Source organism: Peromyscus leucopus, chromosome 1, assembly GCF_004664715.2.
Source record: "Peromyscus leucopus breed LL Stock chromosome 1, UCI_PerLeu_2.1, whole genome shotgun sequence".
NCBI classification, from domain to species: domain Eukaryota; kingdom Metazoa; phylum Chordata; class Mammalia; order Rodentia; family Cricetidae; genus Peromyscus; species Peromyscus leucopus.
In genome coordinates this window covers 163,803,087-163,831,077 of record NC_051063.1, presented here as the reverse complement: position 1 = coordinate 163,831,077, position 27,991 = coordinate 163,803,087, and the positions used below count along the sequence as shown (strand labels likewise).

Below are 27,991 nucleotides of genomic sequence, written 5' to 3'. Positions count from 1 at the left end.
GGGGATGGAAGCAGCCGAACAGGCCTAGGAAGTGCCTCCCTGACCCTCCTCACCACGGCAACCCGAGACCAAACTTCCCTAATGATCTCACAGATACAAGCAGCTGCTCTCCTTTAAGAAGCACGTGTTCTCCCTCCCTGCTTCTCTCAGCATCGGGGCCTTTACAAGACGTAGGAGTTCTTCACCAGCTGCTCCTTGTCATCCCCGGTGCTCCAGACGGTGCGGAGAGCACGCTCCTGCTTCCTGCGTGCCACGCGGACCAGGCAGACCACAGAGGCTCCCAGGAGGAGGATCAGGGCCATCACGAACAGCCCCACCAGGATCACCGCTAGGAATAAGAGGGGACAGGTAGGGTAAGGAGGAACATGGACAGAGAGGGCCAGCAGCCCAACGGACTCGGAAGAGGACCAGGTGCCCTCCTCAACCCGGGAATCTGGAGACTGCCTGCCAGGGCGGTCCCCGGCAATGCCACCTACATAGAACGGCTCTTGTAGTTTACAACTTTGTTTATGTGTGTTTTGCCTGCATGTATGTCTGGGCACCCCCGAGGAAGCCGAAAGAGAACACTGGATTCCCTTAACTCGTGGTACAGATGGCTGTGAGTCACCACGTGGTGCTGGGGACGGAACCTGCACTCTCAGGGTGGGAGGCAAGGACCCTTGCCTGCTGGACCATCGCACCGCCCTGTTTTGGTCATCTGAGACAGGTCCCGAGTGGCCCAAGATGACTTTAAACTTCCTATGTAGCTGAGTCTAGCCTGGAACCCCTGGATGGCAACAGAAGAGCCCCTGCCGGTGGCTGCCTGAGCAGTGAAGTCTGGCTGGTGAGGGTGTACTCAGCAGCTGGGAGGGACCCCAGGATTCCTAATTGCAGGTGAATAACTGCGGCTGCCTCACTGGTCAGTTAAGATGCTTCCTTTCCAGGTGGGGCTCCATGTCAGGCATGTGACTTCCTGTGACATTTACCTGGCTCCCTCCTGCACTGACTATAGGACCTATCTACCCTTTTGGGGCAATCCCCTGCCTAACTCCACCCACAACCAGCCCTCAAGACCTGGGCACCTTTCCAGCCCCAGCCCTGAGAAGTGGATTCTACTTCTGGAACAAGGCGGACTTGTCGGCCAGGTCTCGGCCCCTTAACAGGGAAAAAGAGCAAGAGACCAAACCAGTATGGCAGGTCCACAGGCTGGCACCCACTGTGCACACAAAGGCTCAGAAGCAGAAGTAGGAGGGTACAGGGTCTCCTTGCCAGGCCAGACTGTAACAACCAGACACCCCGACCACCTCTTCACGCCCCATGGCAGTTAAGTCCCCTCCAAACCGGAGTTCCCCTCCGGCCTGTGTGTGGACTCCAGAGGACAGGCCTGTCTGCCAGACCCACCCTCCCTCCCTGTGGTTCAGTCTGCCTGGGGGTTCAGGCTCAGCCCCACGTGTGTAGTGTTTACTGTAGGACAATGTCCGCAAGTCCCAGCTGCCTAGTCACTTTCACAGAGACACAGCACTCTGCCACAAGGACATTCCAGTGAGGAGCATTATAAGCAGGGCAGAAAACACAGCTGGGCAGAGCCCAGCTAGTCCAGAAGGCCAGAGGCAGGGAGGTGGGAGGCAGGCAGAGAAGGCTAAGGGCCACTTACCTTTGGTTCCAAGGGTCAGAAGAGGATACACCTGTTTGCCTAAAGAGACCACAAAATGCTGAGGTCAGTCCACTGTGCTCTCCATCCTCAGGACTGGGACCAAAATGGGTCCTCTCTGCCTCCCGAACACCAGGGCTCTCCCCAGGAGCTCTGGGGGCTCTGAGACCTTGTCATTCAAGGGTCTGATAGACATTTAGGGAGAGGGACAGGGACAGGGCCTCTCAAGGGCCCTTGTGGTCCAGGGATGGGCTCAGCTGACTTGCCAGAGCACCGCTGCATGCACGCCTCCTGGGAGAGGTAGCTGTTCTTGTTGCCCCGGCACCCGCCGTAGATGAAGCTGGCACAGGAATTCTTCTCAGCATCATAGTACCAGCGGGGGAAGGCTGCGCGGCAAGGTCCAGTGACAGCCTTTGGGACACAGTATTCTAGAAGCAAGAGCAAGAGAGCCTCAGGAGGACCAAGAGGAGCAGAGGCAAGCCTAGAATGCCTAAATGGACTGCTTAGCAGATGGAGAGTGCCAGCTGCAAGCTGAAAGGCCTGGGGGTCAGACACAGCCAGTCTGGCCCCTCGACGCCAGCTGTACATTTTCTTCTTCTCTCTTCTCTCTCTTCTCTCTCTCTCTCTCTCTCTCTCTCTCTCTCTCTCTCTCTCTCTCTCTCTCGTGTGTATGTGTGTGTGGGGGGGGAGGATGTGTGTTGTTATGCAATTGTGTGGTCCAGAGTAATTTTTGAACTCATGGCAATCCTACTGTCTCAAACCCCCCACCCCCAAGTGATGGGATTTTGGTTGCATACCACCAGGGCTGGGGGGCTGGATTCATTTTTGGCACCTTATGGACAACCATGGCCATGTTGTCTGTAGCCCACGCAGTCCCAGGCACCTTACATGTACCAGGGCACCCTCTCCTCTGTTCTGGGCCCTTCACTTCACACATGGCAATCACATACAGGGCACAGCTCCTGTCCACAGCCACAGAGCTGTGAGAGTCAAGGTGGAGGTAAATTCTAGAAGCACACAGCCCCCTGCCTTCACTCTACTGGCACATTGATTCCTGACAGCCTGGATCCCCACTGCTGCCTGCCATTCCAATCCCAGCTCCAATGTACAAGCACCTGGCAAGGTTTGGAGGCCCTGCTTAACAAGTTCCTCCTAGTGAGTCTCAATGCCAGCCACATAAGGATGCAATTTGTTCAGTTATACCTTCATAGTTGAAGATCTCACCAGAGAGGTCCTCCGAGTCCTGCTTTCTGGGAACTGCAATACAAAAGTCTGGTTAGGAGGGACACAGGATGAATGACCTAGCAGGGCTGACTGGAAAGGCCCATGGAGGGAGCATTAAAAGGATAGACATATCCCTTGGTCTGATGTCCTCTGGAGCACAGGACACTCTGAATGAACACTGGAGGTAGGTGGGGCTCCTGCCCCTTCAGTGGTTACTATGGAAACTAATTGCACCCATGTTTCTGGGGTGATCAAGAACATAGCTTTGTTCACACCTGACACTCCCAGGAACTTTTCTATTTACTGGGGAAATTCCCTTCAGAGACAGGCTGGAAATAAGAGTCACCATGCAGGGTCCTACATAGCAACAAGGGCCTGGGACAACTGGGAAGCGCTCTAGCCTAACCCGGGCTCTCTGCAAGCCAGGCGAGCCCCAGCACCCACCAAACTCCCACACAGAGGGCCAGGGCCCAGACTGTGGCGCAAGGGACTGGCCACGGGGAGGAAAGCCATCCCCGTGAGGCGTATGCAGTCCACCCTCTGTGGAAGCGGCCACTCACCCAGGCTCCTGCCGCAGAGTCCCTTAAGCATAAAAGAGCAGGGCGGCTCCTGCCAGCACTACAAAGCAAACTAACACAAAGCTCTAGATGAAGGGCAGCAGAGGACAGGGGGTGGGGGGCGGAGGACCCAGCCCAGCAGACAGCCCCCTGGAGGGAAGCCGGTGTCTGCGAGCACCAGTCCTCAGCCAGTCCTTGGCCCTCGAGTTGCTGGCGCACTGGAGGTGGAAGCCCTTTCGATTCCCACTTACGAGTGTCCCCTCACAGTCACCATGCGGGCCGCTTTGGGAACTTACCACTCAGGACGGGAGAGTCGGCTCCATTCCTGTCCCTGGCCACACCCTCAAGGGTGTTCTCTGTGAGGGGACAAAGCCAGAGAAGAAAGGCATGGTCAGGTGGGCCCTGTGTGCCACAGCCAACCCTCATTCTCCCTTCTGTGGAGCCCCTGGGGTGTCTGAGGGCCACAAGCTTTTGATATTTAGAGGCCCCGGGACTGCCTGAGGAGTCAGCACAAGCTGGAGCAAAAAGACTTTACATAGGGCTCCCAGGGCCACATCATCTGTTGAGTCTGTCACTTTCTCTCCCTGGAAGTAGAGTTGGAGTTACGACATTTTGTTTGTTTTTTCGAGACAGGGTTTCTCTGTAGTTTTGGAGCCTGTCCTGGATCTCACTCTGTAGCCCAGGCTGGCCTCGAACTCCCAGAGATCCTTCAGCCTCTGCCTCCCGAGTGCTGGGATTAAAGGCGTGTGCCGCCGCTGCCACCACCGCCACCCGCCTCCCGGCTGAGTCACACATTTTTAATATAGATCTTTAACGTCTTTTTATCTATGATACTTTGTATGCGTGTGTCTGTCATGGAGCACACGTGAAGGTCAGATGTCTCCCCTTCCACCAGGTTGCCTTTATCACTAAGCCATCTCACTGTCACCATTTGAACACAGACCGTAAGCAAAGAATTATCAATGGAGATGCTTAGGGAAAGGATAAGACATAAGTGGGTGTGCCTTTCTCAGGGAGAGCTGCCTCTACATCTGGGGAGGAGGGGTGCTTTTCTTCTAAACATTTATTTATTTATTTATTTGTTTAAAAAATGTGCGCATGCCTGAATGAACATGAGCTTATATGTACCACCTGCCTACAGATGCCTAAGGAAGCCAAAAAAGGGTATTGGATTTAGGAACTGGGGTTTAAGGTGGCTGTGAGCTGCCTGAGATGGGTGCTGGGAACTGAACCCTGGTCCTCTGTAAGAACTGTAAATGCTCTTGACCGCTAAGCCGTCTCTCCAGCTCCTTATTTTGACTTTTTATACAGAGTATTGCCCTGTCCCTCAGACTGGCCTAGAACCATATAGTCCAGCTGGCCTCAGACTTGTAGAAATCCTCCTGTAGGAGGATTAGGCATGAACCATCACATCCAGTTTGTACTTTATTTATCTAGACTTTTAAAGGCACACAACAGTGCGATGTTTGTAATACTGCTGACCCACACACTCAGAATGGCTGAGGTGATATACTAAGCATGGTGACACCTGTAGAGCCAACTACTTGGCAGGCTGAGGCACGGTGCTCAAAGCACCAGCCCAGGCAACACACAGACCTTGTCCCAGTAGAGGAGGGTGGGGTGGCGGAGAGTGAAGCAACAAATAAACTTCAAAAAGATTGTTTAAAAATATACTTTATTTATTTTATGTGCACATTTATCTGTGAGGTGTTGGAGCCTCCGGAACTGCAGTTACAGACAGTTGTGAGCTGCCATGTGGGTGCTGGGAATTGAACCTGGGTCCTGTGGAAGAGTAGCCAGTGCTCTTAACCACAGAGCCATCTCTCCAGCCCCAAAAAGTTTTTTTTTTTTTTTTTTATGTGGGTGTTTCTTTTTTTGACAGACGATCTTGCTATATTGCCCAGACTGGTCTCTTAACTCCTGGAATCCACCTGCCTCAGCCTCTCAGTTTTGGAGCTGGGTAACACTGTGCCTGGCATCTGATGTAATTTTGTCTCCACCACAAATTAAGAGAGTAGGTGGATATGTCTGGGGCTGGCCTGGCCTGATGTCATTCAGCAGTCACTTCATAAACCAGCTCACCTCAATCTGCCTACCTGTACCCTCATCAGGCCACTTTCAAGCAATTTGCTAAAAGGCTTGCCTATGTAGACTGAATGCAGGCACAGGGACAGTCTGGTCCCCTGGGAGGTTCTAGTTCCCATTACAAGTTAATAAACTGGCATACACCCTCAGTAAAACTGGCAAGAAGTCCAGGGACCAGTGGCTCTGGCAGTTCTCAGCTCGCCTTACAGCTTCCTTCCCATGAGAGTGCCAAGAGACACACAACCAAATGCCCACCACGAGCCGTCTGTCTGGGCCCTTGCAGCTGGGGTCAGGTTCTGGACCATGTCCAGGGAGACAGTGAGTGCCTTATGCCCACTGTCTCCTGTTCATGGTCACTTCAACTCTCTTTCTTTCTTTCTTTTTTTTTTTTTTTTTTTGGTTTTTCGAGACAGGGTTTCTCTGTGTAGCTTTGCCCCTTTCCTGGAGCTCACTTGGTAGCCCAGGCTGGCCTCGAACTCACAGAGATCCGCCTGGCTCTGCCTCCCGAGTGCTGGGATTAAAGGCGTGTGCCACCAACGCCCGGCTTCAACTCTCTTTCTAAGATGGTCACAGCACATCAAAGGGGAGCAGACAATATTTCCCAACTCTTCCCTCCACACAGGAGAGGGAATGACATTTTCTTTACTCAGTTTCCCGATGAACCAGTTACCACTCAAAGGTGAAGGACTGGCCTGCACCATCTAAAATCACACCCTAGCTAGGCATGGTGGCGGGCACCTATAAGCTAAGCACTTGAGAGGCAGAAGCAGCAAGATCAAGACTTTAAGACTTGCTTGGATGACACAGTAAAACCATGTGTCAAAACACTAAAATCAGTTCCTATCCCCATCTCTCCAATTTCCCCGGAAAAGCAAACTGTCCGTCCTCACGCTCAGACTTGAGCACTTCACTCCCTGCAGCAGACCGAGGTCACTGACAGTGGGCATAAGGCACTCACTGTCTCCCTGGACATGGTCCACAACCTTAAGACGCCTATCTGATTTCTGGATGCATAGCTCAAAGCCAAGAGAGAGTAGCCAGCAAGTGAGGAGACAGAGGTAAAAAGTAACCCTAATGCCCAGAGAGCAAGTGCCTGTAGGAGTGAATCAGGAGGCCTGGTAGTAGTTTGACTCTTTCCGGGAAGAAATAAGAGATCCGGCTCTGAAACCAGTATGGCCATGGGACCAGCACACTGGGCCTGCTTTTGCTTTTGAATCCCACACCATCCCAGGTTCTGAACTGAGTGAAGACCCAGCAGACAGAAAATACCCACATCCCATCAATGAACTCTAAGCACCAAATTCTCCAAACTCCAGCCTTACCAGTGACACCAGCACACTTCTCAAGACACTCCTCCTTGCTCTGGTAGTTATTGCCATTGCCTTCACAACCTCCATACACAAATGGCTGGCAGGATCCATCAGTGACATTGTACCACCACCTGGGGATGGAAGCCCGGCATTTCCCCACTACCTTTGAAACGCCACAAGACTCTGAAACAAAACAGAACCCATGTGGGTTGATGCGGGCAATCCTAGGGTCAAAGGACAGGCACATATTCTATAGGAGAAAGTCCGGGGTCTTCAAGATACTCCAAAGGAGAAGCAAAGTATTCTGGGCCTGTGTTGATGCTGTCTTCCTTATATGGAAAGAAACACATCACCTGGCAACCAAGTTCAAAGCACCTGATGCAGCTGCAGCTGCAGGTGGCTTCTGTCCCTGACTTCTTCCTTAACAGAGATGCACAGGTGAGGGCATGGCTCAGCAGAGTACTTGCTAGACACATGCCAGGCCCTAGATGCCAGGCCCTGAATACCCTCCCACAAAGACAATCGGTATACAAACACACTCAAATCCAAGGACCTCAGACTCAAGCTTCCTAACTCTAGTTTCTCATCTCTAAAGGGCAACACACCTCGTGGGTCTGGGTTCCAGGAAGTCCTAAGATTTGCCGCTCCAATCAAAGAGAAAAATACCAACCACGGTATTCCAGTCAGACGCATTTGCAGTCACTGTTAGAGGCTGGTCAGGGGGGCGTGGATAAGGCAAGGGAATCGCTGGAACTAAAGGAGGGCCTCAAGAATGGAAAGCCGCCAGAACCTGATCACAAGTCCCATGTCTTCCTCTGCAGTGGCACACTGTCCTCCCCAGAGCCGTGCACATGTTCACAAGCTGCCCTTGTTCCTCTCCAGCTTGCTCACGTCAAGGTTATTCCACCACAGGAGATAATCTTGGATTTGTGCTTCCACTGCATCTCTCAAACTGTTAGGATGATGGGCACACGGAACCAGATGTTCTGAAAACACCAACCTATAGACACAGCACATTGCGAGACCAAACCTTTCCCTTCAGCAACTCCCACACATGCAGTAAATCTCAACTAACTAGCAGAAAAGGAACATTCCAGGGCCAGCAAGACGGCTCAGTGGGTAAAAGGACTAGCACAAGCCTGATGACCCGAGTTCCACCCCGGGAACCTCCCCAAAAGGCTGGATGCAGTGGCACTTTTGTACCACTCCCAGCCTCCCTCCAGCATTGAGTTAAAGATGCTTGCAACTACATCTGGCTTTCATTTGGGTGCTGGTCCTCTTGCTTGTGACTTGAACCATCTCCCTAGCAAGGCTCATGGCACAGGTCTGTCATCCTAGCTACTTGGAACTACTTTCCAAGAGGGATGGAAAGTTCAAGGCCAATTAGTAAGATCCCATCTCAAAATTTTAAAAAATACAAGAAAAACCAGAGGCACCTCACTCTCACTCAGTGGTAACACACTTGCCTACTACGTACAAGGCTCAAGGCGATCTCAGGAAGAAAAGAAAAAAAAAAACAGCTGGTATACACTTGCAACAGGTGCTTCTGACAATATGCCAAAGGTCACAAAACACAGGATGGATCAACAATGCCCAGAGTAAACACACCCAACAGAATCTTCTGGTTTCGATTTGGCTCAGCCTACACACTGCCAGGTGGAGGAGGCGGCATGGCCAACAATAAGACAAAATGAAGAGGATCACAGGACCCAGTCAGGACCCCACACGGAAAACAGGAGGGGACCCAGTGCTACAGAAGTCACGCTGAGCCGAGAGTCCTGGTAGCCACCAGCTGTGATTGTGGTTGCTTTCTGTAGTTTTAGGTACAGTGGGCTGGTGCACACCCATAATCCCAGCTTGTGGGACGTAGAGGCAGAAAGAGCAGGAATTTAAAGCTTATCTCACTCAGCAACACAGCAAATCCAAGTATGGCCACAGGACACTGTCTGGAAACAACAACAAAACCCGGAACATTGGCAAGATGATTCAGCACTTGCAGCCAAGCTGGACAGCTTAGTTCAATCCCTAGTACCTACATGGTGGAAGAATCCACTTGCAAAAGGTGTCCTCCTCTGACCTCAAGTGCTATGGCATGCTTTTGAGAGGGCACATGCGCACAAATACACGCTAAGTAGAAATAATAATAACCGTAATCTTCACAATGAAACAGAATCAACAATAAACCCCTTTGCTTCCAAACAAGGGCACTGAAGCTTGGAGAGGAGACCTAAACTCCCTCTGATCTGCTCAGAGCCCAGGTGCTAGGACAAGGGCTCCTCCTCAGAGCAGTGGAGGGTCGCTCCACTGACATCACTAGGCAGTGGGAAACAACCAACATTCCTCAGGCCTTTATCACAATCTGAGAGCTCACAAAGCAAATTCCCTCCATCAGAAGCCTTTGCTCTCAGTTACAGGTCACCGCAGTAACATGCCAGAAGTGCTAGCCAAGGCTGAAAAGGATGTGGTTGGACATCATTTCAGCAAGTTCTTTCTTAACAAGGGCTTTCACTATTAAACAAAAAGAATGGTTTAGTTGAGTGTGGTGGCGCACACCTTTAGTCCCAGTACCCGAAGGCAGAGGCAGGCAGAGCTCTTGAGTTCAAGGCCAGCCTGGTGGTCTACATAGCCAGTGCCAGACCACCTAGAGATCCTGTCTTGGGGAAAAAAGAAAAAAAGAAAAATGACTGGTCTGAGTTATCTGCAGGTAATCATGAAAGGTATGTCTCCTGTTCTAGTTGTTCCTTCTTTTCAGTGCTGAGGAAAAGCCCAGGGCCTAGACAAGCACCCTACCCATGAACTACACTGTGGCCTCAAGTCCTGAATACCAAGGCACAATTTGTTTTGGAACAGTCTTTACAAGTTGCCTATGCTTCCCAAATGCTGGGGTTACAGGTACATCCAACCTAGAACACAAAATTATTCTATCACTTCCAAATCCAGTAAGAAAACCAGGAAGACGGGGCAGATGTGGCGGTCATCCATTCCTAATTCCAGGACTCAGGAGGCAGGGGCAAGGATCACCTCAGATTGGAGCCTAGCTTGGTCTACTCAAACTGAGTTCCAGGCCAGCCAGGAGAACAGAGCAAGCCCCTGTCTGTCTGTCCATCTCCCTTTTATACCCCCTAAGCCCTCTCCCCATGAACACCAGGAAGAAGCTGAAGGGAACAAATCCTAATTTGACAGGCATTTAGAACATTAGCTGCTGTGAAATTACAGACTGCTGTCTGGGAATGTTGTCAAAAAGAAACTGGTTTCTCTGGTTCTCAGGTCACTAGTTTTAACCAAGACAATCTGCCAATGGTTCCCATGACTTCACCCTACTCTGCCAAATGGAAAGATCTGTTGTCACTTCTTTTTGAGACAGGGTCTCTGTGTAGCTTCCCCACCTTCCTGTAACTCTATGTAGACAAGGCTAGTCTCGAACTCACAGCCTCCTAAGAACCAGGAGACACCAAGCACCCACCACCTGTTGTCACCTTTTAAAAAGGACATTTCGGGGGGCTGGAGAGATGGCTCAGAGGTGAAGAGCACTGGCTGCTCTTCCAGAGGTCCTGAGTTCAATTCCCAGCAACCACATGGTGGTTCACAACCATCTGTAATGAGATCTGGTGCCCTCTTTTGATGTGCAGGGGTACATGCAGGGAGAACACTGTATACATAATAAACAAATCTTAAAAAAAATAAAAAATAAATAAAAAGGACATTTCTGGCTGGAGGGATAGCTCAGCCGTTAAAGGCTAGGCTCACAACCAAAAATATAAAAAGGACATTTCACAAAGTCTAGGCTCCTAAGCATTACCAGCCTGGTTTACAGGCTTCAAAAGACAGATCTAATTATCTCTACAAATACACAGCTGCAGCTGTACTTACTGCAATGAAAGTTTATTTCAGAAATACACCAAATATGCTGAGAGATACAGGAAATACTAACGCCAGTGTGTGTATCACGTCTAAGCTTAACTATGCTTCTGGAGCCGGAACCTGGGCCCTCATATGTTATGTGGTAGGCAAGTGCTCTACCACAGAGGCATGTCCCCAACCCTCTCTCATCTTCCCATCTGCTCTCTCCCAATGAAGTAACCACCATCTGGATCTTGGTGTTTTCTTTTTTGACGAAACCAGGTTTTATGTAACTCGCAAAGTTGGTCTTGAACTTGCTATATGTAGCTGTGGATGGTTTTGAAGGAGTGATCCTCTTGCTCCACCTCCCCTCCCCTCTCCTCCCCCAAGGCTGGGGTTCACCACTCCTCCCAGATCTTTTTCTCTTTTGAGGCATCGGTCTTACACAGCAGCCCCAGCTGGCTTTGAACTCAAGCCTCAACCCCTAAAGGCTGAGATTACAAGTGTGCACCTCCATATACCAGGCTTCATTCACCTATGTTTCTATGTCCATTCAGTTTACTCTTGCAGAATGTGTGCATTCAGGGAATGGAACCCAGGGTGTATGAAACAAAACCTCTACCACTGAGCTACACCTCCAGTTTGGGTTGGTGTGGGGTAGTACACACTCTTAATCGTAGGACCTAGCACCCAGCACTCACGAGTCAGAGGCAGGTGGATCTCTGCTGAGTTCCACAACAGCAGGGCTATATAATGAAACTGTATCTAAAATAAATAAATAGATAAATAAAGCCCCTGCTCTGAGCTGCTGTACTCTACAAACGCCTGCAGTCTCACTCCCTCTGGGACACCCACCACACAGAAGTAGCACCACCTCCCTGGGTTCTGTGAAGCCTTTGCAAGCTCTGCTGTGTGGGGACAGCCTCTAACGGGGGCAGCATCAGCATGGCCAGCTCTTCCGCAGTGTGGAACTGCACTCCCAAGGTTACTGCTTTCTCTCTCGGGACATTTGCTTTTCCTGCAGTTCCCTCTATTACTCTTTCCTGTAAACTGTCACACAGGTTATCACAGGGATGAGGGGCAGTACAAATCACATGCTCTGCTGTGTACACGAACCAAGTGGAGAATGCCAAGTGGCCAAACAGCATCAGCAACTCCTCAGGCACCAGTTAGCTCGTACAGCCCTCTCAGCAGCTGGGCCAGCAGCTGGGACTGCTCTCCCATCCCCAGTACTCACAGCTAATGAACCCTAGAGGCTCACACACGAACCCTACCATAGAGCCTCAGATTACTGAGTAAAACTGGTAATGAAAATCTGGGCATGTGGAAACTGCCTTTACCACAGGCTTTGTGGATTATATGGTCTCTGGCAATTGCCATCAGGACAGCACAAAAGCTGTCATAGACAATGCATAAATGGATGGCTGAGCTGCAACAAACTTTGTTTATGTGCACTAAAACTTAATTTCATATAATTTCCAAAACACCACATAGTGTTCCCTGGATTTTGTTCAACTATTCAAAAACACACTGCTGGGTGTGGTAGCACACACCTGTAAACACAGCACTTGGGTAGAGGCTGGCATTTTTACAAGGTGCAATTTAGGGCTGGGAGATTGGTGAGATGGTTCAGTGGACACTGGCCTTTAAAGCCTGAGGACCTGGGTTTGACCTCTAGATCCCAGTGGAAGGAGGTAACTGACTTCCAAGTGCATGGCAGTATGCTAGTGCCCACCCCCACGCACATCATCACACACGCATAAATATGGTAATAAATAAGAAGCTAAAAACATAACATGTTACTTCCTCCTTTGAAGAGTGTTTAGAAAATGTCATTCATTGCCATGACATACTATAACTTGAGAAGGGAGAATCCACAACCCAGACTTTGAAGGTTTGCATCCCTCACCATACACATTCCTCAGTTTATCCTTTGCCAAAAAGCCTAGTCAATGCAGAAGGCAACTCTGTTCTTCACATTAAAGCCACTTAGAACTCTTAAGGGTAAGGGCCAAAGGGAATGGGGTTATTAGCTACGAAGATCTTCAGATAGTGTGAAGGCCACAAGCCACCCAAGTAGCAAAAGCAAAAACAGATTTCAGCTGGACGTGGTGGCACACAGTTCTAAACCCAGCACTCAGGAGGCAGAGGCAGGTAGATCTCTGTGAGTTCCAGCCCAGCCAGAGCTTTGTAATGAGACCCTGTCTAAAAAAGAAAGTGGGAATGGAGACCGAAGGGGAGATGAGGGAGACGGAAAAGAGATCGCACAGAGCAGGACCAACTGTTACCACATCCACACAGGGCTTGATGCTCACAGATTTACAGCAGCTGAAAAGTCCCACCAACACATCTGTTTGTGCCGGCCAAACAACCCGAGACATCCAGATAAGGGAATACTCTGAGCTGTTAAAAATAGACACGTGTGCGCCAGGGTAGAAAAATGTCCAAGACAGAGGAGTGGAGGGCAGAGTATTTTTTAAAGTTAAACAAACGTAGTTCTGGCTGTCCTGGAACTCACTCTGTAGACCAGGCTGGCCTCAAACTCACAAAGATCCACCTGCCTCTGCCTCCCGAGTGCTGGGATTAAAGGTGTGCATCCTTTTTGCTTTCTTAAATCTTTTTGTTAGAAACTAATTTATAAACCAGGTGGCAGTGGTACAAGCCTTTAGTCCCAGCACTTGGGAGGCAGAGGCAGGCAGATTTCTGAGTTTGAGGCCAGCCTGGATCGAGTTCCAGGATAGCCAGGGCTAAGAGAAACCCTGTCTTGGAAAGCAAAAAAAAAAAGAAAAAAGAAAAAAGAAAAAAAAGAAAAAAAAAGAAATTGACTTATGAGCCAGAAACAGTGGCTAAAAACCAAGCACAGGATAGAGACAGTCTCAAAAGACATAAACACACAGACACACACACTTCCCCACCCTCCACTAATTTACAGCAGCGGTGGTGCTGCTGTCCGTCCGAATCCCAGCACTCCTCCACACTAGGAAGTAGACAGAGGAGGATCTTTTGGCGGTCTGAGCTACAGAGACCTTATCTGAGAACTACTTGTTATGTAAGGCTAGGAGGTAGCTCAGTCATAGTTTAGCATGTGCATGGGTTCAAATCCCAGCCCACAGAAGAGACTATTTAGGGGTGAGGGTGTGGCTTAATGTCGGAGCAGAGCTCCCTGAGTATTAGGAGCAAAGTGTAACACAAGTGTTTGGGGAACAGATACTATGTGGAGGATGGATGAGCATTCAGCTTACTCTGTGAATCTAGAGGCTTGCCAGAACGAAAAGGGATTGTTTTCCCTTTTTGTCTTTTCTTGGCTTCTCCCTGGCTTGTGTCAAACTTGATATCCTTCTACCTCAGCCTCCTGAGCCACCACTCCCAGCAGGGATGCTCTTCAAGACTGTCCGGAGACGGAGGGTAGTGTGACTTATCCCCATTCAGGACAAGCTGGGCCCACCAAATGGGGACGTGTGCTTGCCTTTATCTGCAATTAGGTCCAGGCCCTAAGATTTGCATGGATAGGAGGAGAAAAAAAGCCTTACACAAGAACATCACTGTAACACACCCCAAATTCAAAGGGCTATTATAAGCCCTATGGGTACAAAGGAAGGGTCAGAGGGGGTGACACAGTGGGATCACTTAGGAGAAGGACGGAACACAGACTGCAGAACACCTGGGGCCTGGGAAGGAGGCTGTTCCCGTACAGGACCAGCAGTGCATTCATCCTGCCTCCGACTGGCTGGTTTCCTGGCAGCTTCACTGGCCTTGTGTTTATTTCCTCATTCATATGGGGGGCGGGAAGCAGTGGGTGTAGGGGTAAGTGGTGGGTAAGGGTGCTTACCACCAAGCCTGACAACTGAGTTTAATTCCTGAAACCCATGCTGAAAGGACGGAACTGATCCCTACAGGTTGTCCGCTGGCATGCATACACATGTAAATACATGCACACCCACAAATAAAAAATTTTAATGAGGGGCTAGACAGACGGCTCAGTGGTTAAAAGCACTGGCTGCTCTTCCCTAGGACCAAGGTATGAGTCTCAGTATCCACATGATGGCTCACAATCTTCTGTAACTCAGTTCCAGGGGATTCAACACCACCTGCTGGCCTCAAGGGCACACATGTAGTACACAGAGCAGCATGCAGGTAAAACACCCATGCACATGAACTAGATAAAAATGAAGAAGTTTAAGTCTACAGTAGTGAGACTGAATGCAGGCCTCACACACGCCAGGTGAGGGCTCTACCACCGAGTCACACCGCAGCCCTTTCTGGTTTCTATCTGGAGGAAGGGCCCCATGAAGTTGTCCAGACTGGCCTTCAAGCTACTCTGTAGCCAAGGCTTTAAAGCTTTTGATTTTTCTGCCACAGTCTCCCTGGTAGTACCACTAGGCCTGGACAAAAAGCCTTGTATTCTTTGGTATAGCAAGCCCACGTTCTCTAGTTTCACTGGCCAGACACAGAGGCACGAGCCTAGATTGCAATGAGGAGGCTGAGGCTAAAGAATCGCTTCACCTTACTAGTTCAAAGCCAGCATGGGTGACACAGTGAAACGTGAGCTCAGAAAGCCAGCCCCACAGTTTTTAGTGACTTTGAGGGTAAAGCAAAGGCCTGACTCCCTTTATGATTTATAACGAGGACATGATAATATAACTAGTAGAGCCTGTCTGTGTGATTTACATCGGTTTTGGATCTAGAAAGTACAAAAGTGTTTGGCAAGTTAATTTGCAAGCACTGGCCCATGACCTTCCTTCAGACTTAGCTTCTGGCTGTGGAACACACCATTAATCTTTTATTCCTTGGTTTGAGACTAGGTCTCGTGTAATGCAGGCTAGCCTTGAACTCAACTGCTATGTAGCAGAGGATAACCTCCAATTCTTTCTTGCTCCCCCAACCTCCACTGCCCAGAGTGCTGGAATTACAGGCTAGAGCCGCCAGAGCTGGTTTATAGGCACTGAGAATGATGGAAGCCAGGGCTTCCAATTGAGCTACCCCCCAGACCCATGCCATCATCTTGAGGATAGCCTGACAAAGTAGAAAGCCAGCTAGCTTCCTCTTCATAGACCCCTAAGATGCATCCTGCTGCCTTGTCCATTCACTGCCTAAAAGCAAAGCAACAGAGAGACGTTCTCCTGATACGGTCCTGGGAACTTAGGCGCGAAGATTTAGCTATAAATGCTTAAATAAGCCAGGTGCAGTGGTGCGGCTCTGTAACACTGGGGCCAAGGCAGGACGACGGCTATTTGGCCAAAAAAAAAAAAAAAAAAAAAAAAAAAAAAAAAAAAAAAGAAAGAAGAAAAGGTTTCAACAAGGAGTAGACACTTTATGAAGGTGGATTTCACTGGAATTCAGCAAAGGCGAGGAGTGACAGGGACAGAGAAAGGCAGGACTGAAATGTCCCTGGATTTCTTACGTGACACCAGCATGTCTCCAGTGGCCTGCTCCCTTGTCTGCACCATGACACTTTGGTACAGGAGTGCAAATAAGGAGTTAGTAGGCAGAGAGGGAGAGAACTGGGGAAATAAGGAACCCAGACTTCAGCTACTGTCCGGACATCAGGTAACTGAGGAGGGACTCAAACTCCTGACCCTTCTGCCTCAGTTTCCTGAGATGGGATCACAGGCTTGCATCGTCACACCTGGGGATGAGACTCATGGTTTTCATGAGAGCAAAGATACTGAACAAGAAGAAACTCAGGCTGTTTTGCTAAAAACATACTTGTCTATTGACACTCATGTATGTCAGGCTAGCCTGGTACTCCATGTAGCCAAGGATAACCTCTGTGACCTCCTGATCTGCCTCTATCACGCCTGGCCTTATGCTGTTTTGTTTTAGAGGGGCTCACTGGGTTCCCAGGGCTTGTCTCAAACTTGCCTCAGTCTCCCAGAACGTTTTAACCCTGAAGTTTTAAAGCTGACAAATACTTCATATTCATCCTTTTCTCACTGTGTACCCTGGCTGGCCTAGAACTCACTCTGCAGAACAAGCAGGCCTCCAGGTCTGAGAGAGTCACCTGCCTCTGCCTCCTAAGTGCTGACAGTAAAGCCATGTGCCACCTCACCCGGCTCCTTGCCTTACGGTGATCTATAAAGCCACTTCTTTTGGTTAGTTTTCCAGTACAAAACCTACTAATACCCATCTCCCCTAGGTCTTAGTGTCTGGAATGTGCCATTATTAGAAGTAATTCAGAAGTTTTAAAATAACCCCTGGGTAGTTGTGAGAAAAGAACATTTATAATGACAAGTCCAACTTAAATTACAAGGGTCATAAAATTTTGGTGTTGTGGCTAAACAATCTGACCTTTTAAATATAAAATATTTAGATGTAAAAGTTTCTATTTTATAAACGATTAGCCCAATGCAAACAACACTCCTACCATTACTCCACATTCATCACTAAAACGGGACTATGAATTCTACCTTTTGCCTTCATCCATAGCTTGACCTCCACACCTCAAGGGAAAAACTTGCATGGAAATAAGTCATCTCTTTCCTCTCGTGGCACATACATGAGTTCCTGTGTGTGTGTGTCACACTTGTGTATAGCAGTCAGCTCAAGCAGATGTGCTCCTTAATTGCCTTTTTTTTCAGACTATGTAGCTGCATATGTAGCTCAGGCTGGCCTTGAGCTTAGAGACCCATCTGAATCTGCCTCCCAGTGCTGGGATTCAAAGTATAGACCACCACTCCCAGCCCTCCACCTTATATTCTGAGTCAGGGTCTCTCACTGCACCTACAGGTCACCTAGTCTGGCTGCCTCGCCAGTGCTAGGACCACAGGCCTACGCTGCCATACCTGGCTTCTTACCTGTGTGCTGGGGGGCGGCAAGCTCTCACTAACTCAGTTGTCTGCCTAACCTGCTTTGTTCAGTATTCTATCTGGAAAGCTACACGGGGGCCTGGCATTTAGTCGGCACTTAGTAAGTCTATGTTGGCTAAATTAATAAGTATTTCAGACAGCCTTGCCCAGGACAACCACCTCTTTGACGTGACCCGCTGATATCAAGTCCAAATGCACTTTGGCTCCTAAGCTGCTATGCTGACCATCAAGGTCATGACCACCCATGTGATCAAGGAAAGGAACGGGCCAGGGACAAATGGCATGCTCTGGGACTGGTGGAAAGCATGCCTTGCAGTTTAGGTGTTGGAAGCCATAACTAACCCAGGAGGCTAATGGAAACTGACGCTTGCTTGAAAGTCAGCAGAGGCTCTGGAATGAACGCGGCTGGGCTCAGCTCCAGTGGAAATTCCCAAGAACCAGCAACAAAGAAGTCAGATCAAGTAACCATTAACAGCTGATGCCTGAGGTGCAGCTAACAGTTACTGGTGGCAGGAACTGAACTTAAGTGACGACTCTTAAAGGAATTTCCAACTTTGGAAAACTATGTGATCTGACCTTGTAATAATGACCAAAATTATATTATTTCAGCCAAGGTAGGTAGTGGCACAAGCTTGTAATCCCAGCTGTTCAGGAGGCTGAGGTAAAAGATTCCAAGTGCAAGGCCCACCTGGGCTACAGAATGAGTTCAAGGCCAATCCAGGCAACTTGGAGTCAGCCTCAAAATAAAAAAAATAAAAATAAAAAAAGCAGTCAGGTGTGACATATACTTATAACCCCAACACTTGAAAAGCGGAGGCGGCGGGATCAGTTCAAGGTGATGCTCAGCTATGCATGTGAGCCAGTCTAGGCCATATAAGACACTGCTTCTAAATAACAAACAGAAATGTAAAAGCATACAAAGTGCTTGCCTGGCATCGTGAGACCATAAGTTAAACCTCAGCCCTAAAAAGAAAAAACGCAGGGCCCTTTATATATCAGGATTATCACCTAAGGCCTAAAAAAGCATTTTGTAAAGTGCTTGTAAAGCATTTGGTAAAGTGGCTTTTCGTCTTTTAGGAAGTAGCATGCCCCTCCAGAACCGTCAGGTGCCAACTACTTCCTTTACTAAAGGGAGCCCAGTCCCGAGATGAGGCCACACCCACGGCATAGAGGGCAGGCAGGTAACCAAAGGGAAGGAACAACTAGACTTGGAAGTGTCCTGTTTCACAGAGTTCTCGGCTTTGGCCCATGGGGCGCTCTGTGGAAACACAGGCCTGCATTTTGCTCAGGTCCTATCAGACCTTCATACTTTCAGGCAATGCCCCCAAATTAAACATTAACATTAAAAATTCCCAACTTTGGAAATCATATAATTATCTTGGGTTGTGAAGGCCTGTGTGTCTCCATGGCAGACTGAGATTGTTCCTGAATCTAGATAGAAACACCAGGTACAGGATCAGCTTTCTCCTGCTTGCCTAAGTAACACCATTCCCCCTGCCCTCAGCCACCAACACTGACAATGTCAGACCACAGAACATCAACCACACCTATTCACCGATCTCCACACACAACCCTCAACAGCCTGCTCAGTCCTTACCTCCATCCAACTCCTGCACCCTCTCATTTCATCAGTCTCTCTCTCTCTCTCTCTTTTTTTTTTTTTTTTTGGTTTTCCGAGACAGGGTTTCTCTGTGTAGCTTTGCGCCTTTCCTGGAACTCACTTGGTAGCCCAGGCTGGCCTCAAACTCACAGAGATCCGCCTGCCTCTGCCTCCCGGAGTGCTGGGATTAAAGGTGTGCACCACCACCGCCCGGCTAATCATCAGTCTCTTTTTTGAATCTTTAAAAAAATTTAAGCTAGTTGGTTGTGGTGGCATATAACTTTAATCCCAGCACTCCGGGAGGCAGAGGTAGATGGATCTGAGTTCTAGGCCAGCCTGGTCTATAGAGTGAGTTCCAGGACAGCCAGGGCTACACAGAGAAACCCTAATTTGAAAAACAAACAGAATAAATTTAACTTTAAAAGTTTATTTGATATGTATCAGTGTTCTGCCTGCATGTCTATATATGCATCATGTGCACACCTGATACCTGAGAACATCAAAAGAGGGCATCAGATCCCTTGAATCTGAGGTTATAAATGCTTGTGAGCCATCATGTGGCCAGTGGGAACTGAACTGATCCTCTGCAAGGACACTGAGTCATCTCTCTCTACCACCTTGAGCCTTTGTGATACCTTTCTCTAACGGAAGCTAAACCCCTGCTTCCAGACCATTCTCCCTCCACACTCCCCATACCTCTGTGGCAAAAAATATCTATCATCAGAGTAGAAGGTTGTGCCATCTGCTGATCCAGCACCTCTCTTCATAATCCTTACCTGGGGTTCACTGCCTGAGGCTGCTCTGACTTACGGGGGACTTCGTTAGACAAATGAGCCTTGTTTAGTCTGTCCTCCAACGACCTTGTCCTCCACATCACCTCTCAGTCTAACATTAACATTTAAATTTCTTCAGAGCGCAGTTTCATCACCTACATTCATCGCTCATTCTTTCTAGTTTTCTAGGTCTTTCCTTCCAGAACCTCAACTCTAACAACCTGTTGGCTCTACCTACTACCTTTCTGCTGTCCCTCAGACACTGGTGTAGATAAAATTCCATGAACAGCCTTTCATAATCACGCCTATCCACGTCCCTTCACTTCCCTTTGTTGGCACTGTGCAGCTGCGTGCCAGAGAAACACCCCACCTGAGTACATGATTTCGCTTGCTGAGAAAAACAAAAGCAAACAGAGAGCCCCCCCCCCACACACACACAATCAAAACTGCCTCCTGCCTCAGATCAAGCTGTTGAAGCTTTCAAACAAACAGCACTTGAGATAAGTGAGGGCAGCAGTTCACCCTGCCAGACAGCTGTACTTCAGAAAGGTCAGTAGGTCTGGCCAGCTGCTGCGATCAGGCCAATGTGAACAGAAAAGGTCTGTTCAGCAGGACAGGGCCTCATCAATTACCATGGTGTAACCTTCCAAAGGTCTATAGCAGCACCACCACATCAGGTTGGTTCCAGGATTAGAGGACACGCAGAAGCTTAGAAACCATAACCAGATGTTGCCTACAGGTGTAAGGCAACAATAATGTCTTCATCTGAAAAAGCCCCTAAGGGCTGCTGGAGGCTGGTTTATGCTACAATGATCAACAGCCCGTTCTCCTGATTCTGGATCTAGAGCTGAGCCTCTCCTCACTGGCCCTTGGCATTCCCAACTCCGTCCCCCCCCCCCCCCCAGTTTTCGACAGAGGAATAAACCATTCCTCAGAAGCTACCACAAAAACAGCCTGACTGCCACACTTCCTACTTTCTCTTTTATCCAATAGGTTGACCAGAAGGCCTTGGGCCATGTGGCTGCTGTCTGCTTCTCCCATCCTCTCTTCCCCTTCCTCACTTCTGTTCCAGCCTTGAGGACTGTCTTTCCCTTGATCGCAACCAAGTTTACTCTGGACCCAAGGTTTTGTCCTCCACTACTCCCATAGGACACTGGTCCAAAGGTCTTGTTACAGCTGCCACCTCATTCTTCCTGTTAGGACTCAGATGTCACCCTCCTCAGACACCTTCCTAGCTAGGCGCCCCTGTTCCCACCCGTCTGTTGTTGCCACTTGGTCATTTAATCTTTGGCAAGTACTCGCTCACGGGTCTCTCCCACTGGAATCCAAGCTCTGTGAATGGAGGAACCTGTCTCTTCTGAGACAACTCCTATCCACTGTCCTCACCAATACTCAGCGGGCATTCAACGAGCTTGCTGAATCAATGAATTCTTTCAAGAGATCCTTCCAAAGCTGGCTAGTGCTTGTCTGAAGTACTTAAAGTACTAACAACACTTGAAGAAGCCAACCCCAGCTGCTGAATGCCAATATCAACACTCTCATACCAGGTGCTCCTGCCCTGGCTGGCACCTTGGCAAAGTTCCTCTCTTCTGCCACCGCTTTGTCCTTTGGAGATCATTTGGAAGGCTGTTGCCCTACATCCTAACAACAGGTGTCCCAGGAGCGTCTTCCCTGTACTCAAAGCTGCCAACAGGTCAGCCAAACAAATCCCCACCTTCTGAGGCCTGGCTCCCCCCACCCTGCTCCCCCGGGCTTTGTTTGGCCTGGCAGTTTCCGCTTCGTTGAGCTCACCCACTTCCTGCCACAGGAGAGACCAGCGCCACGCCTTCCTGGATCAATACCCCCATCTCCCTTCCCAAGGGACACTCCATTACCCTTACCCTCCGCGCTCGCTGTTCGCTCCGATGTGCCCCCAGCCTTCCCACCCCTCCACCTGCAGGGCCGGCTCCCCCGCACACCTTCACCATCCCAAAGGGCCCGCGATCCCCGGCAGCTGCGGCCTCCTCCACCCGCTCCCCTCTCCTGGATCCCCGCCCGGCCCTCACCGTGGACGTCCAGGTCTCCGCCGGCCGCCTCGGCCCCGTAGAGGAGCAGCGAAGCTAAGAGGGCGAGGAGCGCCCGGCCCCGCCGCGGCCCGCACAGCTGCGCCATGACCTGCCGCCCGCGCCGCGAGCCAGGCCTCGAGCCACCGGCCGTTGGGGACGCTCGAGCAGGTGCGGGAAGCCCAGGGGCGCGCACGGGAGGCCCGCGAGCTCAGGTGCGGCTGCGCCCGGAGCGGGTCCCAGGAAGCCGCTTCTTCGGGCTCTTGGCGCGTACGACGCCTTAGTCGGTCCCCAGCTGGCCCCTGGACGCCAGGCGACACTCGGCGGCGACGCTCCCCCGACTTGGGACTCCACAACCCGTAACGTCCGAGGGGCGGGACTGCGAATGGCGGACGCTGGGAAGTTAGGGAAGGTGGCGGCCGGGCTGGGGGTGGAGCGCACCTGGCGGGGCGGGGCGGGCACCTGAGACGCCGCTCTCCCACCTCCACCTGGGACCGCCCATGGCTCTTGGGGAGGAGGCGTGGTTGGCGTTGGCCCCGCCCACCGGCCCTGGCGGGAGGGGTCCTGCGGCGCGCTCTCACCCTTGCTGGTGGGTTTTGGCCACGACGCCATCGTGCCTTCGCTCTTGCGCTGAGCCTAGGGCAAGAGACGCACACTTCCGGGAAGACTGAGGCTTTCTGCCTCCCCTTGCTTTATTCTGCCTAAATGCAACGCGCATTGAGCCATGACCAAATAAATGTCCCGGACTCGGAAGTGACCACGCCAGACTGGCCTGTGTGTCGTCAGACAGGTGCAGCCCGGAGTAGTGATGCGGAAGCAGAGGGAAGAGGGATCAGGAATGCGATGGTGAAACCCTAGGGTTGAGTGAGCAAGGGTTGGGACAATGAAAACCAGAGCATGGTAGGAGCCCGCCTACACAGGTTCCCTATTCAGCGCCACAGCCAGCCGGGCAGGGGACTGCCAGGAAAAAGGTGGCACGTCCCGAAAACAGTAGGTTTCCCTGGACCCTGTACAGGAAGATAAATACAGTTATAGAGAGGTCATAGGGCAAAGATCAGAACCTTAGGATGAACAGACCTGAAGGGGGGTGGGGACAGAAACCACAGAACCAAGGTGGGCTTCTGGGAAGAGGGTCCATATAAACCGGATGAATGGAGCAGGACTGACAGGAGTAGAAGACCACTACCAAGATAATTAAGATGATTACATTATCACTGAAATAGTTCTGTTAGCCGGGAGGTGGTGGCGCATGCCTTTGATCCCAGCACTCGGGAGGCAGAGGCAGGTGGAGGCAGAGGCAGGTGGATCTCCGTGAGTTCGAGGCCAGCCTGGTCTGTAGATCTAGGACAGCCAGGATTGTTACACAGAGAAACCCTGTCTCAAAACACACACACACACACACACACACACGAAAGAAAGAAGAAAGGAGAAAAGAAAGGAAGGAAGGAAAGAGAAAATGATGCTCTTGGACCAGCACCTGCCGCCAAACCTGATGCCATACATGGTGGAACTGACTTTCCAAAGTTGTCCTCTCACCTCCACACTTTAGCCATGGCACTTATCCCACATACATATAGACTCACAAATAAAAATAAATGTATTTAAGAAAAATAAAATAGTGTTCTTGTTATTGTAAACAAGGCTGGCTTGGTTGCACACACCTGTATTCCCAGCAGCGGTGGTCAAAACAGGACTGGGATAGTCCAAAGCCAACCCCAGCAACAAGCAACAACCCCTGTCCCTCAAAAACAAAGGAAAACAAAGCCACCCGGTGTGGGGTGTAGCTCAGTCGGTAGGGTGCTCACCAAGCATGCGGGAAGTCCTGAGTTTGATCCCCAGCGCTACATAAAACCAACCTTAGTGGCACATGTCTGCAATCCCAGCACTCAGGAGCTGGAGGACCAGGACCAAGAGGAGTTCAAGTTCATTCTCAGCATAGCAAACTCAGACCAGCCTGTGCTGCATGAAACCCTGCCAAGCAAAAGAGAAAGGAAAGAAAAGAAAACCCTGAAAACTGGACAGTGCATTGGGGCTGGGATGGTCTAAATCAAGGGGGCCTTGGAATTGGCAGTGGAGGAGGCAGTGAGAAGTCGCCTGCATAACTGAAGGAAAAGAAAAGCCAAGGAGCAAATACTGCAGGAGCAGGAGCAGCGGAGAGGTCTCCTTTTTAGAGATTATTTTATGTGGCTGAGTGTTTTGCCTTCATATATGTATGAGCACCACACCAAACGTGTGTGCCTGGTGCTCATAGAGACCAGAAGAGGGCATTAAGTCCCCTGTAACTTGAGTTACAGGTGGCTATGAGTTACCATGTCGATTCTGGGAACCAAACCCCAGTCCTTGGCTCCTTGTTTGCAGACAGTCTCTCTATGAAGCCGAGGCTGTCCTGGATCTCACTCTGTAGACCAGGCTGGTCTTGAAAGCACAGAGATCTGCCTGCCTCTACCTCCAGAGTACAGGGATTAAAGGCATGTGCTACTGTTGGGGAATATTATTTTAAGGTGTGTTACTTTTGTTTATGTTACATTTGTTTAACTCTGTGAGTCTGTGATACCTTGCCTGTCTAAGACACCTGATGGTCTGATAAAGAACTGAACAGCCAATAGCAAGGCAGGAGAAAGGAATAGGCAGGGCTGGCAGGCAAAAAGAATTAATAGAGAAATCTGGGAGAGAAGAGATCTAGGAGCCAGAGGAGGAGGAGGACTCCAGGGGCCAACCACCCAGCTACACAGCCAGACATGCAGTAAGAAACAAAGAAAGTTATACAGGAATAGACAATTAAAAGCCCAGAGGCAAAAGACAGACGGATTAAGTTAAGAAAAACTGGCAAGAAACAAACCAAGCCAAGGTCAGGCATGTATAATTAAGGATAAGCCTCTCTGTGTGGTTTGTTAGGGATCTGGGTGTCGGGCTCTCCAAAAGAGTAAAAAACAACCAACAACACGCCACCTCACCCAGGTCACAGAAAATCTCTTGATTAGATATCTGGGTATTGTGGGAGCCAGGGCCACTGCGGCCATTCTGTTGTTTCTCAGCTCAGAACAGGAAATGTGAGTTATCAATACAGTGTCTCCCTTAAGCATCTAAGAGAGTTTTATGCCTGCCATCTTCTTTGTCTTGCCTTGAAGTTCTCAGAACTTCCCACCAGGGTCTAGTTGTGCCCGTAAACATCACCAAATGGCTGGAGGGCGTGGTTGGGGAGAAAGCACACATTCATTCACTGGACCGCTGAAGCAGGTACTTGCTCAGCACACATTGGGAGTCAGGTCTTGCTGAAGATGCAGGGAATGTACAAGAGTGAACAGATCCTGGCTTGGTCGGAAGTCACATAAAGAAATGCTCCCTCGATGTTTGATGCTTGGAGTGAACTGCTGGAATACTCCTCGGGTGGGCTCAGTGGCCCAGGCCTCTAATCCCTGCTAATAGAAAGGCTGAGGCAGAAATATCATGAAGAGTGGTGGACAGCCTGGGCTACATACCTGGACAGCCTGGGCTACATACCTGAACAGTCTGGGCAACATAATGGAGTGCCTGGACAGCCTGGGCTACAAAATGGAGTCTCAAAAAAAAAAAAAAGAAAGAAAAAAGAAAAGAAAAAGCTGGGCACAGCAGTGTCCTCTTTCAACCCCAGCACTCAGGAGGCAGAGACAGACGGATCTCTGTAAATTTGAGACCACCTGGTCTACACAGCAAGTTCCAGGCCAGCCAGGGTTACAGAATGAGATCATATCTCAAGAGGTGATGGCTCACACATTTAATTCCAGGACTTGGGAGGCAGAGGCAACTCTGTGAGTTCAAGGTCAGTCTTGTCTACATAGTGAGTTCCAGCACAGCCAGAGCTACATGGAGAAATCCTGTCTTGAAAAAAGAGAAAAAGATTTATTTATTTTTATGTGTATGAGCATTTGCCTGAGTGCATATATGTGTACCATGCATGTGCCTGGTGCCCTCGTAGGTCAGAAGATGTCAGATCCCTTAGAAGTGGCATTCCAGGTGGCTGTGAGCCACCATGTGGGTGCTGGAAACAGGACCTGGGTCCTCTGCAAGAGCAGCCAGTGCCTTTAACCACTGAACCATCCTCCCAGCCCCTGTGCCAGGCTGTTTACGTGGGTGTTAGGGGGCCAAACTCAGGGCCTCACCTTGCACAGCGGCACTTTGCTCCTCCACCCAGCGGGTGCCCTTTTGCCTGTACCCAAGGTGCATGACTTGAACTCCCTACCTTTGCTACAGCCCTGCTTGAGAAGCAGACAATAAAGCGAGTGAGTAAATCATGCACGACTTGTGGAAGTGCTGTTGTGCGGAATGAGCTCAGGGACAGAACGCCCGCCTGCTCAGCGTGTATGAGGCCTTGAGCTCACCCAGTATTTCAACAATACAGGAGGTAAGGTTCTCGCTGCTTCTGACCCGGGTGAGAAGACTTGCAAAGTCAAGGTCTCCCTTGTCACCCCTGGTAACATTCCTACCCACTCCATTTCTCCTGGTCGTATAATGAACTGTAGACACACTGTACTTACTGTCCCCCAGTGTGAGCTCTGGGTAGATTTCCTCCTATACTGTTTGCCACTTGTTCTGGTACAGTGCCTGGTAGAGCAGGCACTTGATAATATTAATTTTTAAAAGTATTTAGTGTGTGTGTGTGTGTGTGTGTGTGTGTGTGTGTGTCCCCCGGAGCGTCTGTTTTGCAGGAGCCCTTGGAGGTCAGAAGAGGGCGTCAGATCCCCTGGAACTGGAGTTACAGATGGTTGTGAGCTGCCATGTGGGTGCTGGGGACTGAATCCAAGTCCTCTGGAAGAGTAGCCAATGCTCTTAACTGCTGAGCCATCTCTCCAGCCCCCCACCCCCACCCTTTTTTTTTTTTTTAGAGAATTCTCACTATGTAGCCTAGGCTTACCTTGAACTTTCATCTATCCCCTTGCCTCAGCTGTTCAAGTACTCTTTGCTACCCCACCTCAAGTCCTGAGATTCATCATGCCTGAAAATGTTATGTATGTATGTATGTATGTATGTATGTATGTATGTATGTATTCATTCATTCATTCATTCATTTATTTATTTATTTATTTATTTATTTATTTATTTATTTGTGTGTGTGTCGACGGACGCTTGGGGGAGCTGTACCGCGGCAGGGTGAGACCCAGAGGGACCGGGGCTGGGGGACGGAGGTGGCCTGAGACACTGGCCCTGGAGCGGAGACCCCGCGACCTCGATGACCCTGGTACATGCTCACTGGTGCACCTGTAGTGGTCTGAGGATAAGTTACAGGAGTTGAGGCAGACTCAGGTCCTTAGGCATAGCACAAAGCCCCTTATCAATGGATCCATCTCACCCTTCCAGGCTCTGTTGGCTTTAAGGCAGGTCTGCAGCTCAGACTGTCTTGGAACTCGGAAGGTCACTATGTAACCCATGCTCACCGTGAATTCCTGAATCTCCTGCCTCCACCCCCTAAGCGCCAAGGGTTACAGGAGGCTGACACCACTCAGTGAATACCTTGTGCTGCAGCAAGTGACACATAAATGAATGGATAGATGAGTGAATGAATGAGTGAGGTAAACTAAATGGTAGCTCAAGGGTGAGGCCCAGCTCGGAGACGGAGCACTTGATTAACTTTCCTGATGTCCCAGGGTCTGTCTACCTCTGATCAGCTTCTAAGAATCAAAAAAAGAAAAGAAAAAGAGTTGGGTGTGGCGGCTTAGGTCTGGAATCGAAGCACTTAGGAGGCAGAGGCAGGAGGTTTAGGAGTTCAAGGCCAGACGTGGCTAATTGAGACTCTGTCTTAAAACTTGGGCTCTCATAAAGAGAAGCTGCAGGGGAACCCTTACGACGAAGCCCGGGCGCCCCTGTAGCACCCCTCGCTGCCGCCAGAGGGCGCACAGGGCCGACCCCAGAGCGTGTCCCGGGACCCCGCCCCGCGATGTGCACCCCGAGCGCTCTGAACTGAGTGTCCCGCCCCCCCCGCCCCCCCCCCCCGGCCCCATCTGCATCCCGCAGGACCCTGGCTTGAAGCCTGCACATTAGCCTGCTCGCCTCTGCAGGAAGGGAAACTGAGGCCCGGCGGCCGGAGCGGGGCGGGTCCCAGAGCGCGAGCCCCCGCCCCCGGCGGCCCCGCCCCGGCCCGTAAGAGCCC

The 27,991-nt window shown here is 50.2% G+C and overlaps 1 protein-coding gene across 2 annotated transcripts; it reads right to left on the bottom strand.

Annotated features, from left to right (window-relative positions):
* Nucleotides 1–104: 104 nt before the first annotated feature.
* Nucleotides 105–22,334, bottom strand: Spint2 (serine peptidase inhibitor, Kunitz type 2). Of its 2 annotated transcripts, XM_028859539.2 has the most exons (7): nucleotides 21,871–22,334; nucleotides 6,819–6,989; nucleotides 3,708–3,767; nucleotides 2,834–2,887; nucleotides 1,897–2,058; nucleotides 1,634–1,672; nucleotides 105–328 (listed from the first exon to the last, which is right to left on the bottom strand). In XM_028859539.2, the coding sequence occupies exons 1-7, from the start codon at nucleotides 21,974–21,976 to the stop codon at nucleotides 162–164; spliced, it is 759 nt and encodes a 252-aa protein (XP_028715372.1). In that variant the 5' UTR covers nucleotides 21,977–22,334; the 3' UTR covers nucleotides 105–161. The 2 variants fall into 2 exon arrangements, with proteins under 2 accessions (XP_028715372.1, XP_028715373.1); XM_028859540.2 differs by lacking the exon at nucleotides 6,819–6,989 and having other exon boundaries at nucleotides 21,871–22,322.
* Between the last annotated feature and the right edge of the window lie 5,657 nt (nucleotides 22,335–27,991).

Bases quoted from the DNA above. Each gene is read 5' to 3' on its own strand.
- Spint2 (XM_028859539.2), bottom strand. From the start codon at position 21,976: ATGGCGCAGCTGTGCGGGCCGCGGCGGGGCCGGGCGCTCCTCGCCCTC. The intron at 1,673-1,896 runs GCAAGTCAGCTG...TGGTCTCTTTAG, and splicing joins GTGCATGCAGCGGTGCTCTG to GCAAACAGGTGTATCCTCTT. The intron at 329-1,633 runs GTAAGTGGCCCT...TCTTATTCCTAG, and splicing joins TCTGACCCTTGGAACCAAAG to CGGTGATCCTGGTGGGGCTG.